Raw genomic sequence first — 15,800 nt, 5'->3', positions numbered from 1 at the left:
GTAAATAAAAGTTAATTGAAATTGAATTAAAATGAAAATTAAATCAGTACTAAAGCTAACCTATTATTTTACAGTCTTAGATATCTTTAACGTGCTAGCAGGGCTTAGAGCTAAATGCTAAAGCTAGCAGAATCCTAATAATCATCATTATGCCCACAATGTTTTTTGACTTGTTAGTATGCTTATATAAGTAATCTTTAACACTGAGGATGCCATTTGTTCTCCATGTTTACAGCAGCAAATTAAAAAACTGAACAATTTAAAAAAAAGTGATGTCACACCAAAATTACAACAACAGTTGTAAAGATTTGTAGATGTATTTATTTTATAATCATCAGGATTTGACTGTTCGTGGAAAAAACATTACATTAGCCTTTAGGTAACGACTAGTTTCAGAATTCTCAAATGATGAATCACAACAGTAATCACTAGTTTAGATGATAATAAAACGCCTGTATGTCTGTACTATACAAAGCCTTGAGTAAATCATATATATGAGTTCGCCTCACTTCCTCTGCTCCTCAGGGCCACTTTGTTCCTTTGCGTCTCTCTTCAGAGGAGAATGTCTCCAGGCTTTGTTGAATCAGTGGACTGTGTTGAAAGGTCTTGAGGGGAAATGTTTCATTGCTGCACAAATCTCACACAAGGTTCAGGATCACACAGCATTTAGTTCTCAAATGTCAGCTCCGCTGATGCTATTCATGTCATACGCATTATTCATATGCAAAGTAACATCATGAGTCACGCTTAGTCGATCGCATTTTGCAACTGGATGGAGAGTTTAGTTTTCAGTGCCGGTCTGTCATAAAAGTACGAAAACAGAAGAAACAGAGTGCTAAAGAGTGCGTGTGCAGAGAATAAAAAAAAGCTACCTACATCAGAGGAGCGGCGGCCTAACGCCAGCCCACATCAGTCCTCCTCCCACCAGGGTCAGAGCTCTGCATCATCTGCAGCAGGTGACCTCTCCTCCACACAACACACATAATTCTCTGAAATCCCTTGTCGGTTCAATCAGATCATACTCTGAACCAGTGGCTCACAGATGCTCTGGTGCTTTGTCACTGACTGGACCTAGATGCCTGAGCATATGTCACTAGGAACACATTTATTCAAAGCTCTCTGTGTCTGAACCAAAACATTTTCAGTGTGACAGCTTCTCATTTAGCTGTGAAGACACAAAAAGCTTCTTCTACACTGACTTTGCTTTCATTAAAGAAAAGCTCAAAGCCTTTTTTTCTTACTGTCACTGAAATAGAAACAGGTTCAAACTGAAAGATCTCGTGTAAAAACAAAACTTTTAGGAAAAGATCTTGCAATGTTTGAAGTTCATAATGAACTTTTCAAAGAAAATCTTTTGAATCAAATTCCTCTGAGAACAAACTCCTCTAATCTAGAACCAGGTCCATCCCTAAAAAAGTAAAGGGCTAAAGAGCTGCTGTCTCAAAACAGCTGGACCCAACACTGATATTAGTCATCAGGGAGCGCGAGGTGCACTGTTCACAGATGATTTGCTGATGCAGTGCAAAGATTCTGTCTAGCATGACTTTCATCCCTCAGAAATTCAAGCCCACCACAAAGCTGTCGAATCAGTGAGATGTGCTGAAAGGTTTTTAGAGGAAATGTTTCATTGCTGCACAAATCTCACACAGGCTTCAGGATCACACATTACAAAGAAAAAACTGACAAGAACCATAACTGGCCCTGCGCTAACATCAATTAAAGAACATCTACTGTCTGCAATACACATTACACCTATTAATAACAATAATTAAAGACTAGAGATTATAAATATAAAAACGTTGATCACTGCAGCTTTAAATTACACAAATTCTGAGGCCAAAAACAGAGGAAAACAAATTAAAAAGTGATCCACTGATTCGAGTTAACATAAACTGTGCTTGTAACTGCACCGTCATGTTCACATCTACGTCTGTAAACACTTTTGAACAGTGGATCATAAAACCTGCACACATACAGCAGCACTGAGTCCCTGCTGAGTGAAGATATGAAAGAAGCAAACAAACATTAATAGACTTGAAGTGTAGCAACAGCCTGAGTGATTTGCCAGAGTAATGTGGGATGAAAGCCAAGAGCTTAATCCTCTTTCACCCTCTTCCCAAGTTCATGTTCTCCACTGCTTTGAGATATGAAACAGCAAAAATCAAGACAACTTTGAGCGAGCACACTAATTTCTCATCAGAGTAGATTCTCCCTACAGCAAGCTGTTATGAAACGAGCCAATCATATGTGAGGTTTTAGTGAAGTAAGAGCTGGGAACTGTTTCCTAACGGAGAATCTTAAGCATCTAACGCAGTAGAAGTAGTTTACCTGTTAGCTCTGAAAGCGCACTGTGTTCTGCCAGGTGCTTCCTGTAAAGAGTCTTCAGCACTTTGGCGCTGCCAAACCTCTTGAAGCGTTTCTTCACATTAGTGTAAAACCACTCCAGTGACTGTGTCTTCAACAACCTGAGAAAGAAACACATAAACATACAACAGATTAATATAGATTATGCTAATCACCCTACCAAATGTGAAGGAAATGTAGTTTTCTTCACATTTGTTATTATCCACATTTTGGTCAAGCAACATTCAACCAGAATTTCAGTAACCAGGTCAAACACAAAAAAGCAAAACCATCAGTCAGTCCTGGTGCCAATCTACATCTGACTCACAGATGAACACAACCAGCTGCTGGCAGCTGTGCGGATTCATTTCCACTATGTCTCTCACATCAATAGCCAAAACTTCTCTGGAGTTACTTCATAAATCAGGAGGCTGAGAGAGACTCAGCAGGAAATGGTTTAATCATTAGTAAAAGGTAGACAGGAGACACATAAGCGTCTCACTTTGATGTTTGCAAGACAGCATGAAATCACACGGGCCGGTTTACACTGAAGTTGGGTCGTCATGGGGGGTAATACAGTGACAACGCTGATTAAATAGCAGGATTGTCGCACTGATTTCATCTTACACTCTACCTAAAAAATAAGTGTTTTTAAAGCTGGAAGTGAGTTAGAAAAACACAGCAGCTGTTATCATTTGTGACGGGTAAGAAGTCACAGCCAACAAATCACAGTGACACTATCTGATCTGCACCAAGAAGGCAGCATTACAGAAACACTTCACACAAACTTAGCAGAGTCTTGCTGACGTAAAGTTAAGAAGCAATCTGTAGATATGAAATCACTGTTTGGTTAACTGTGAAAAGTCTGAACCACCAATAAATCTAAATGTGAAGATGGTTGGGAGCAGCAAAGATGGTTGGGAGCAGTCCGGTGGTGCAGTAATTAGCACTGTCACAGCAAAAAGGTCCTGGGTTCAAATCTAGCCGGGATCTTTCTGTGTGGAGTTTGAATGTTCTCCCCATGTCTGCGTGGGTTTACTCCGACTTCCTCCCACAGTCCAAAACAAAACCTGTCCAGGGTACACCACAGCTCAGATAGGCTTCAGCCCCTCGACAACCTTGAACTGGATAAGAGGAAGATAGATAAAGAGACGATAGTTGCGCAGTTATCTTCTACTGAATACAGTCAGCTAAAAAAAGACTAAAACTAGGTGTTTAATGTTACACATCTCGTAGATACACTGTGCTGTTTTCTTTGTTTTACCTACTGTATCATATTAACTGGAGAAAACCCACACAATCATGTAAGGTCATGCAAACCCCAGACAGAAGGGCGTTTATGTACCCAAACCCAGAACACTGCTGCTGTGAACAGTATTTCAGCAATGTTTAACTTAAATAAGTCAATGTGAAGAATTTGAAGATTTCTGTAGACCTATCAGTTAGTGAGGTCACATGAATTAGACTAATGTGAAAGTAACATGTTACTCTGCAGAATCTGAGTAAGTGTGCAGAAAATGTATCTCAACTACAACATTTACAAATAGTGACTGACTCTATGAAAAGTGTCTGTTTATATCCTTGCGTACTATAACTAAAATTGTTGTATGTAACATATGAAACATGGCTGTAAACAGACCCAGTATATGATCCAATGTGTGCATGATGTTGTTAGTCTACCTCAGTTACATGCTGCATTATCTTCAAGTATATTTAAGATTGAAATTCCTATCACTGCTGCTTTTAAATTAACTGTATAATGACACGTTTATGTTTAATGAGGTACCCTCCGATTTCTGAGTGGCTGTAAGTGTGTGTACACAGCGAGTGCTTTGACAGGAAGCAGATGCAAAACATAAAATGTCACACATCATTACTGCACTTCTACAGGCTTTGTAAGGTGCCTCCTGGTGTAGACTAAGCAGCCAGGTTTTAACTACCAGCTACTGGCAACGATGCCTCACTGGAAAGAAAGAAGTACATCTACAAAGCACTATTACATTTTTATTACACTGCAGTTTTTTCTTTATTTTAAATCTATTTGGATGTTCTACCTTTAGGTTCTCTGACAAATACTAAAGTTAACGTAGCACCTAAATACATCGTTTAATGCATGACTGGATATCTGCAGTCCCCGTTGACCCCACGGCTGATGCTATATTGAATGATCTGGAGGCAGGTGGCAGGTAGGTAAGCTTATCACAGTGATTCCTGACACCAGCGCATGTCATGGCTCTCTATTCTCATATTATCTATTTAATTGATTTTGAATGTCTGGGTCAGACAGCAGCACAACCCCGATCCACTGCATACAGAGTGGCATTTAAACCAGCAACTGCTTTACACATTTAAAATTTACATCTACAGTGTCTTTGAAGTTTCTGGAGTATATTAAGGCTTTTAAAAAGGTGCCATTATGAAGTATATAATGTAAGCATTTAGCAGAAATCACAGGCTTTTAATTTGGACTCTGTGCAGCAGACGTGACCGGACATGGTCACTTCAGAGTTTGACTAGAGGCTGCAGAAATACATTCCCACTAAAACCCCATAAATCTGACAGTCTGTAACTTTCAAACACCAACAGTCTGAGGGTCGTACTCACATGTTTAGGTGAGAATGGTGGCTCCATTTTTTTTCTTCTACACGCAATCACTTCTGATTAGGAGCCTGTCTAGAAATGTGTTCTCCACACATTTGAACGATTATCACGTCTCGACCTTTTTATGATTGCTGCATTTTCAGCAGGCCTTACAAGACAGCATTCAATTTGTCATAGAAACTAGTTTTTTGCTTTGTACCCCTCAGCAATGAGAAAAACATATAACAAGCTCAGCCTCGTCCTTTTAAAAGAAAATGTCAACTCCCGAAATGTCAGCGTTTCATGAACAAAGGGAATTTTAATTATGACACACTTTCGATTTTATCCAATAAGCCTTAAGGTTAGGCTTTACAATCTGAGCAAACTGTAAAAAATATAAAATTACACAAAAATACAGTGAAGTAGAGCGTGTGGATTTAAAGTTCACATGCTTAATGGAGCGTTTCAGGATTTCTGTAACATTAAACAAACAAGTTGAGTTCGAGAAAAGACCTCTAAAGGGAAAATTTGGGAAAATGTCTTTGAAAATCCATTTTATGTTGCTGCACATCTCCCTACCTCATCTCCTCCTCTGTCATCTTGCATTAGTGCAAATGTTGGGGCCAAAGGAGACTTTATCCTGCACTGTATCTTAGTGTCTATGTTATGTGTAATAAGTGCTAAATCCATCTCTCCAACAGTGGAGTAAGACCTTAATAACCTTTGACGTCACTCTCGGCCTCTCATCCTCACTTAGTCTCCTTGTATATCGCACACACACACACACACACACACACACACACACACACACACACACACACACACACACACACACACACACACACACACGCACACACAGATAAACACCACAGCACTTCCAGGCACCACCGCTGACCTTACCTGCTCTTCTGGCAGGCGGAGCAGAGCCAGGTCTTGTCCCGTTTGTTGTACACCCGGCAGGCCTTGCAGACGTTGTAGTGGCAGTCGTGACACTGGCGTTTGGGGTTGAGCAGGAAGGTGAAAGGCGAGCAGCAGCGGATGCAGCAGCGCTGGTTGAAGCAACTCTGCCGTGACAGCAGGAGGCAGCGACTGCCCTCCTCGTCCAGCTCCTGCTTCAGCTCGCTGTGGGGAGGAGGGGGGAGAGAGATAGTGAAACCAGGAATGTGTGTGTGTGTGTGTGTGTGTGTGTGTGTGTGTGTGTGTGTGTGTGTGTGTGTGTGTGTGTGTGTGTGTGAGAGAGAGAGAGAGAGAGAGAGAGATGTATAAAATCTGTTTGAAAAAGATGCTTATGTGTCAGTGAGTAAGATAAGAAGTATAGTATTCCACAGGGATCATATGAAGTTCCTGTACATGGATAAAGCACCAGACCAGGGTTTACTGTGTCAAATAGGATGATTATGTGAATGAGGACACAGAGTGCACAGATGAACGCACACTGATCCTCTGCGTCCCTTTAATGAAAATGGAGCAGAAATTGAAGTGGTTTCAAAAATTCGGTCAGGTTGTTTCATCATTTTGTAAACAGAAAATAAATAGATACGGTGAGAATTATGGAGCGACTTCATATGTTTATCGAGCTGCTTGTTAACCAGAAAGCCTGTATTAAATAAATAACAGCCGTGATGACTAAACCACAAATACATGGTTAAAACACACACAAAGAGCCCAGTGTCTTCAGTGCATCTTCACTCAGACAAATGAATTAACTAATGTTAATAACTGAACAAGTGTCTTCACTAGTTATGGTGTTAATGATGGCATGAATATATGAGAACTTGTTGAGGCTTGAAGAGAGAGATGTAAAATCAGGTAACATTGGACTGAAAGGGGTTCATTTGAGACCCCTGATGTCTTTTTTAAGGTTAATCTGGATGAAAGTGCAAAAGAAGTGAGAAGAGCTCAAGCCATGGAGATTAATGCAATAATAATTTATGCTAATTAATGTAATGTAATTTTGTAATTGTGTGCCTCAATATGACTTTTTTTAACATGCCGTCTCGACTTTACACGTTTGATTGCATTTATAATCCTTTCGCAAACACAAAGCACTAACAGACTTACAGCAGCCTGCATTTACAACCTGCAAACAGCACTTACATTAAGTGCTTTGAGTGCATCACTATATAAGGACCAGTCCATTTACCATTTTACCATCTGTTTCAGTGCCATACAAAGACAGCAGTCTGCTTCTTTTGTTGTTGAGTTAAATTAATGTTGCTGTTTGACATCATTGGCACAGTGTTTCTGTTTCTGTGCGTTTGTGAGGAACAAATCTGTTCTGGTCAAACTGGTCAAAGTAATAGAATTAAAACTGTACGCAAATTCCTTATTTGTTTTATTAAAATGAAACACATTAATCTAATTACTTAGTTATTTATTTATTTACTCATCTAAATTAATTGGACTTGGTATGCACATCTCTCTTCATTTGTGGTGTTACTAGATCACATTTATCTGAATTTACATTGTTATAAATTTGTTTTAGACTGGTTGCTTTCTGCCAGGGAGCTGAATAACTGCCAGCTATTTGTTTTCTGTTACATTCAGTAAATGTGACAGCAAACAAACACGGGTAATTGTGTAACAATTTAGCATTCATTTCTCTTATCATTAGCTTTCCAGCAAAGAAATACAGACAGAAGCAGATGATTTGACAGGAGCTCCAACATGATGGAATATAAAATTAGTCAAACAAATGAAGGCAAAGCAGGAGAGGCAAATAGAAAGTGTAACTGTGTAGGTGGCACAAGAAAAAAAATCCATTATTTTCACATCATGACAGCAGGAGCATCAGCCATAACTGAATCATTTCTAAATTATTACAGCTCGAAACTGATGGAGTCTGACAAGATGAGGAGAGAGGCAGGAACTGCTTCTGCAGGGTATGCAGGTTGGTTTCAGTTCAGTTTCTGATGACGTGAAATTCAAAATGCAAAGCACCAAAATAAATTCCTCATTCTGCACATGACAATGTTTTTTAAAGTACGTTTACAGAATGTGATTTATGGAAACTTAGGGGTTTCTTTAAAAGAAAAGATGATGATGTTATATGTGACAAAAGCTCAAAGCAAAAACTCAGACAACAAATGAATATTTTTAGTGTAGAAAAATGTGTCAGTTTCTCTGTTAATCAATAGTAACAAGCCAAAGGTCACATCAGTGATGACGAAAAAGATGAATTTTATTTTTTTTAAAAGAACAATTATGATAGCAAGCTTTGGTTCTGTTGGCTAATCACTTCAGCTCTGTAGAGTTATATGACTTAGAAGTCCTTTAAAAAATTTAACCACAAATATTTAAATGAAACTTGTAACTTTAAAACCATAAACATTTTACAGTCTCCCTCGGATGCCCCTCACTACAGCACCACATCCATTACTAAAGCTCAGTGGATGATATAAATACCTCCCAGACAGAACAGCATCAGCCAGACTCAGACAGAGACTGTGAGGTAATAACATCAAGAAAGTGAAGAAACATGCACAAACATACCTGAAACATAAAGCATCCCATGATACTCAACACAAAAAAGCTGTGGACCTTTTTTTTGACCTAATAAGACATGCACAGTAATGTTTCACAGCACTCTGCAGCTTTATCCTCACACACCCTCAGCGAAAGAAGCTTTTGAGCTTCGGTCATTCAAAGAGAACAAACAAGAAGAGGCTCAGGCTGTGTCAGCTGCAGTTATCCTCACATAAAGTCTGCTTCTTGGTGATAAGCTAACTAATGTCTGCTGGCATTTGTCTGAATGGAGCTTAGTTTATTTTTCTTGTGTTTGAAGATTTGAATGGGGATCAGTTATCTTTTGTCATAAGAAGATAAAAAGATGGGTCATGTTGTTCTTTGTAAACAGTGTATCTTACCAAATGAATGTGCCTGCTGTGCTGCTTCTGAACAGCAGGGGACAGCTGTGTTTTAAGTTTTAGGATTTTTGTATCTGGTGAACGGAGGTTTTCACTATTCACAATTCCAGGACAGCTAATCTCTCATATATCATCAACTTCTAGGCTGATGCATGAAAACATCTGACAAATAGCAGCTTATTTACATGTTAGCATCTATGCAGCAACATTAAAACTCATTTATAGCTGATTTTCTCATCTACTGATCAGTCATTTCAGTTATGGGAACCATGTCTCAGAAAAGCTTTGCAAAATCACCTTTTTTGCAATGTGCATTTAACTTGTCTCTGATCATAGCTGGGATACAATTCAGTTCATTTAAGATGTTGACATGTACAAGATGACTTACTGAAGTTCAAACTGATTATCAGAATGAGGAAGACAGGTGATTTAAGTGACCTTGAATGTGGCCTGGTTGTTGGCTGGTCGGAGTATTTCAGAAATTCTCGAGGGTTTACAGAGAAAGGTTTGAAAAACAGTGAGCAGCAATTCTGTGGGTGAAAATCCCTCATTGATGCCAGAGGTCAGAGGAGAATGTCCAGTATGCTTTCAGCTGATAGGAATAGTAACTCAAATAACCAATCATTACAATCAAGAATACTTCTAATATTTTTTTTCTGTGCTCATATTTTCATCCCTTTTCGATCCCTTTATGACCACACGCAATGTCACAAAACTCAAATCATGTCAAATTAGTTTCTTGAACAGTGAGTTTGCCTCCACAGTCACCAGATGTCAATCCAGTAGAGCACCTTTGGGATGCTCTGCTGGATTGAGAATGGGAGATTTGCATTATGGATGTGCAGCCTACAAATCTGCAGCAACTGTGACGCTGTCATGTCAATATGGACCAAAATGTCTGAGGAATGTTTCTGCCTCTCTATGCCATGAAGAATTGAGGCAGTTCTGAGGGCACAAAGGAGTCCAACTAAGTATTAGCCCCGGGTAAGTGTGAAATCAATAGATGCTGTATTTAGCTTCAGAAATCCCCAGCACACTGCTTTAAAAATAAATCTCATCTGGAGTATTTATTTGTGTTATTTTGTGTCTTTCTTGCTTTTCTATTATTATCTAATGAAGTAGTTATGCTTGAACATTCTTGAGAAAAACAGAAGAGTATTTTTATCGCACATAATATCATCTCAGATCAGTTATAAAATACATGTGTGACATTTCAGTTATCCAAATCAGTCCTGAACGTCTTAACACAGAAGTTCCTCCTTTCATAAGAAAAACATGCACCAGAGGTCACAAAGAAAGTCAACAGCATCCAGATGTGTTCTCCTGTTCTTCGCTCATCTCTATTCCTTTCCTAACTTCATCTCTGCCCTCTGATTGCTGTTTCAGATGCATGAACACTCCTGGGTTTCATCTCAGGGATGTCGGTGCAGAAATTGAAAAGCAAGATGCATGAAGTGAGAGCTCACGTAACAAGTTTGGGAGTGAGGAAGCCGAAAAGTGAACAATCGAAATGACATGACAGATTAAACTCATACGTGTGATGACTGAAAGCAGTACGTGACCTTTTGTGTCAAGCACTTCTGCTAAAGAGGGGATTAGCTGAGGAGATCTTTGGCCACATTTATCAGCTGTTAAAAACTGCAGTATAGATTGACTTTATTATTGTTTTGACCTAAGAAATAACTTAACTTTTGGGCAAAAGCATGTCTGTCTTTAAAGAACTCAGACAATGTCAACAATGTGTAATCATGCCGGCTAAACAATTACAAGATTAGCTGGTGGTAAGCGCTTTGCTTAGCAACACTTGTTGAAGTTAAGGAATGTAAAAAGCTCACCAACTAATCACTTTTTTCATCATGTCATGTGGGGATTTAACAGAAAAAACCCTTTCAGTTGCACATATGATTCAAGCAGAGAAACTGTTGTCATTTCAGTGGCCTCAGATAGTGATGATGGGCCTTTTTAAACATTAATGCAGGTACAGTGAAGCAAATACACAGATTTTTGAATATGGACACAAAATTGGATCGATACTGTAGTTCTACAGTGTTTTCAGGCCACAGACGTATGTTCTATGTTCTGACTAGACTGTCACAGAGACTTAGATAGAGTTAGAGTTTGGGAGTTGGGAAAGTAAGTTAAGGTGAATGTACTGAAAATATATATGCAGCTGAGGGTCATAAATTTTAGTCGTATAGTTTAGTTTTTTACTATTTCTATAACTCAGTTAAGGTATGGTACGTAACAACTACCTGCCCGTCTAATGTACTAAAGTACACTTCTTTAAAGCATATTTTTCTTACGGTAATATTTTGGTGTCTCTGTTTCCTCAACTTTACAGACACTCCCCTCCAAAATGTAACCAGAAAATAATCTGAAACAACATAGATTAAAAGTTTAAAGAAAAGACCACGGGTTGAAAATCTGTTTGCTGGTCCTCAAAGACTTCGTCTGAAGAGATGCAGAGATATTTTATGGTGTTTCATAGATAATTCTGTGGACCCTGTTTCATCTTCAGTATGTGGTACTGAAAAATAAATCCATCTGCTTTTTTTTTTTAATGTGAATGTAGCTAATGTAGCTAACTGATCTGGTAGGTGGCTTATAAAGTAAAACATTTCATATTAAATATGAAATACTTTCAAAACATATGCGTAGTCTGACCTACAGGCAGAAACCTCGTGTCCTCAGTGTGTGGACAGAGTGAGACTGGAGGGTAACAGCAACAACAATAAACAGTTCTTATGGGAAGTTATAATAGACCAAACTGGGCTGATAAGCACACACTAGACATACTCCTAAGAATATATACTTTAAAAAAATCTAGCTGTGAAGTTACATTATCAAACACTACAGATAAACACTAAATTAATCAAGCCAGATGTCCAAATAAAAGGGCTTTTGCTGATAAAAATCTAAGGGAAATCCTGACAATTAGATTCATCTTGTATGTGAGGTCCTTCTCATGGGTTTTCAGTCCACTGAAAGCATTTTGGTAAACAGTGGAGTAATGCTGTAAGAGGTAAGTGTTTTTCTAAATAAAGCACCAGGACCAGCAAGGACTCTTTTTGTTAAACAGGCAAATCATTTTCCACTATTGTGTAACTCTCAGGCTGAGGCTACAGGCAATGAAATCCACCTATTTACCACGTTATTGTGCCTTTGTATCTATATATGTTGAGGTTGGGGTGAAGGAGGAAGCTGGTCTGAGTGCAGCGGAAAAAGGCTTCACTTCCTGGCTACTGTGTTTAGGACACACTTCAGAGCAAAGAGGCGGGAAAGGAAATCTCCACCAAGGTCTAAAAATTCCTCCAATTAAATTGTGCTAAAGAAAAGCAGCCTGAGAAAATTGGTGTAAAAGACCTTAAAGGTATACTGGTTATGCAGTGCCTTACTTACTTATATGTTCTTCATTTTGTTTCCATAGCCATACTTTATATTTTCATCACCATGGTAGAAATAGTTTATAATCTGAAACATAACATATCTGTCAAACACAGTGGAGGTAATGGTATGACATTGGAACTGTTGGAACTGGGTCATTAGTGTTTATTGAGGATGTGACTGTGGATAGAAGAAGCAATATGAATTCTGAAGTGTACAGGGCTGATCTCTCTACACAGATTCAGCCAAATGCTGCAACTGCAAAAGCAAAGAAATGAGATATAGTTTCCATTCCCAGTGGCCAAGTGAGTCACCTGATCTCAATCGAACAGAGGAGGCTTTTCAACTAATAAATAAAATACAAAACTGGATGCAGAGAAACCCACAAACAAACGGCATCTAAAGGTAGCCGCAGTAAAGGCCCAGCAGAGCATCTCAAGGAAGGAAACAACATTTTGTGATGTTCATGAGTTCTAGGCATCAAGCAGTCATTCATTTCAAAGGATTTAAAATAAACTTCATGTTTAAATTTGGTTGGTTTGTCTAGTTAATGTTGGGACTTTGAAAATGGCAAAGTATTAAAATGACTGTAATTCTCTGCACACAAGTGCGTCTCCGTGGTCTCTGCACAATTTTAATTTCCACAATCCCTCTTTCTGTCTACGCCAAGATCTACTCAAATTGAAACCAAAAATAAAAGAATATCTGCAATAATAAATCCTAGGTTTATGTTTCTTGCAACACTAAGAACAGAAAAAGTGTACTTTTATAAACCGCTGTGATAAGCTGATTATTCAGCAGTTTCACATTTACTAGCAGACTCAAAGAAATAAGATTTCATCAGAGGTAAGGAAGTTCAAAACTTTCAAACACTCATATGAGCAGTGAGAGTAACCAAGCTGCAATAGAAAAACAGCAGGATGGGGGGGAAAGTCAGTACAGTTCACTTCCTAAACATTAAACACCTGGAGCTCCACTGCATTTACAGGTCAGAACTCACCTGAGTCTCTCCTCCTCTGTCTTGCGCAGCTTCATGTCCCTCTGCACCACCTGCAGCACGTGCTCCGCCTCATTGTCCGTCAGTCCTGTCAGATCAAGCTTTCGACCCATGGCTGACACCCCACCAGCTGTCTCAAACTCACCGACTGAATAATCAGCTTGTTGTTTTCATCTGGAAAAGAGAAAAATAGTCAGGCCAATGACACAAAATACAAACAAAAACACCTGACAGTGACAAAGTTCCCAGAATACCTGAGTTTACAGCTGGATGGTTTAGTGCAAACTGGGGGAGGAAAAAGAAATATATTCACTAAAGAAGGAGTACTTCACTACTTTATAGTACTTTACAGTTATAGTTACGAGTTCTAAGTATGTGATTTTACTCTTAAAAACATGGTATGATTATAAAACACAAACATTAAACTACTGTTAATCAAACATGTTTGAGCCTGATGTTCAAGGAGTCATTAATTTTTTTTCTCTTGGGTCTTTAATTAAGACATGATTCCTAAAATACATGCTGAGACTCTTTGGAGAGAGTGAACCAGATCCAGCTAACATGTTTTCCATTCAGGCTTCTTTTTAATTCTCAGCATGTCACATGTCACTCCTAGGGACTAATTTATTACAATAAAAGTACTTTTACTCACCTTTGATACATTTTTATAATTAATTATACTTCACTGGGTTTTGTGTAAACTTGTAATCGACTACTCTGACATAACTTGCAGCATTAACAAGAAAAATCAGAGCTACTGACACTTCCTGTAGAAGAAATCTCTTTTCTTTCCATCAGACCTGAAGCTGCAGCTTACTTTTGTTTTTGTTTTTGAATGCGGACGTGAAACTAATAAATAACCGTAACTCTCACAATCACACGTATTTTACTGGAATGTGAAGCAAACAGTACCGATTTTAACGCAAAAAACGAACACGAACAAAAATGCGAACATGCAAGTTAATGGTTTTCATTCAGGCTGAAGGTGATAAAGTCATAGCTTGATTACAACAACTTACCAGAATCTGTGGCTGAAATAGAGAAACACCTTTAAAGCTGAACTCCGTTTACTTCTAGAGAGAATTATCAGTGAGACGAAGCCAAACGCTTATTATAATCCAGTGAGTCTGCGATTTTTGTTTCATCGTTTTTTCGTATGAAAGATTGAGGGGGGGAAGTGTTTCTGCGCAGCAAGGCCTGGTTTCTGAGAGAAAAGCAGGATAAATCCTGATTAGGGTCTATCCGAGCGTTTCTCCACTTGCCAAGGTGACGTGGAAGTGATGAAAGCTTGTTTATATCACTTATTAAGAGGACATGGATTATAATAAAAACCTTAGGTTCTGACTGTGTTCAGTCGTAAATGAACAATAGTCTTGGAGTCATATCTTGATTCTTTGCAAACACTCTGTCACGATATTATTCTTAAATCGCTTCAGTAACACGTGCTGTTAACAGTGTTTAATGAGTCTAAATTCCACGAGACTTGCGGCAGAATCAGCAAACAAAAAATGTAAAAAGCAGGTGATGAGGGTCAGAAACAGTCAGAAGTTTAGGATACATGTTGTAAAGATAAAGTCACAAACAGCTAAAGGTAGAAAGTAAAACTGGTGGGTTCTGAGGGAAAGGGAATGGATGGACAAAGAGCAGGGAACTGAGGGCATCTAGTGGACAGCGGGAGAACTGCAGATTATAGTCGCCGTTGTGAGGATGTCAAACATCCATCCATGAACCACGGCAGACCTTCTGAATTATGAGACACACATGTGTCGCACATGTTTGAGTATTTTTAACAGCGGCATCTTCTTCTAGGTTCTAGATGTAAAGTAGGAACAGCTGTCCGTGGAATCAGCAGTGGTCTGACAAAACAATGATGGTTTGAATTGTACAATGATGACTCAGGTCTCTTTTGTTTTACTTTGCTCCAGTCCTCTGTACAGTTTTGCAAGATAGGACAAGAACTTTTTCTCTCACATTTTCTCTAAACACTTCATAACACTGCATTTCTGAATGAATGGAAGAGCTCACAGGCGATATTTTTATTACCAAAATCATCAGGCTACATGATAAAAGAAGTCAAACATACCTACATATTATATTTGTGGATGTGCCAATACAGCAGAGATACTTAAATAACTCAGATTTTGTTAAAGAAAATGATATTAGATATAGCTTTATAATAAACTTAATTCAGGCCTATACAATTTTTAATATCATTAAGAGACCCAACGCACCAGTCAAATGAACACAGATTCCTGTTTACTAAAAATGCCTGACATTCCTGACTAAAGTTTGTGTTTGTATAATAGAGGCAAATATGGTCTAATGTGCTTCATTTTTCAATGTTACCTCAGGGTCTCTGTGGTCTAAGACATTTCATTTCTGATTAGTAATTCAGCAGGAGAATAATATATTGTAATAATATTTTGGGGGCTTTTTAGCATTTAATGTTATAGGACCATGGGGAATAACCAAGGGAAGATAATAAACAGCCAGAGCCATCTTTATGGCTCAAAATGGTGCATTGCATTTTATGCATATTTACTTGATATTTCCAGGACTTGCCCTTTTTTTTTTTTTTTTTTTTTTTTTACAAAGGTTTAATTTCTCAGAAATTGAGGGAAATGTTTAAA

General features: G+C 38.5%; 1 protein-coding gene across 3 annotated transcripts in view; it reads right to left on the bottom strand.

The window, feature by feature from the left end:
- LOC120724995 (rab effector MyRIP-like) overlaps positions 1 to 15,445 on the bottom strand; it is a 30,553-nt gene extending 15,108 nt beyond the window's left edge. Inside the window, exons 1-5 of one of the 3 annotated variants that reach the window (XM_040017585.1) lie at positions 14,190 to 15,445; positions 13,425 to 13,455; positions 13,174 to 13,344; positions 5,824 to 6,045; positions 2,329 to 2,465 (exon numbers count right to left, since the gene is read on the bottom strand). In XM_040017585.1, the coding sequence (XP_039873519.1) occupies positions 2,329 to 2,465; positions 5,824 to 6,045; positions 13,174 to 13,283 (469 nt within the window). In that variant the 5' untranslated portion in view covers positions 13,284 to 13,344; positions 13,425 to 13,455; positions 14,190 to 15,445. The remainder of the gene's footprint in view (positions 1 to 2,328; positions 2,466 to 5,823; positions 6,046 to 13,173; positions 13,345 to 13,424; positions 13,456 to 14,189) is intronic. The other 2 variants (XM_040017577.1, XM_040017592.1) reach the window with 2 other exon arrangements.
- Positions 15,446 to 15,800: the final 355 nt, after the last annotated feature.

The sequence above is a fragment of the Simochromis diagramma genome, unplaced genomic scaffold, assembly GCF_900408965.1.
Source record: "Simochromis diagramma unplaced genomic scaffold, fSimDia1.1 OVJJ01000205.1, whole genome shotgun sequence".
In the NCBI taxonomy this organism is placed as follows: Eukaryota; Metazoa; Chordata; class Actinopteri; order Cichliformes; family Cichlidae; genus Simochromis; species Simochromis diagramma.
Note: the sequence above shows the minus strand (reverse complement) of the source record. Positions and strands in the feature narration are given on the sequence as shown.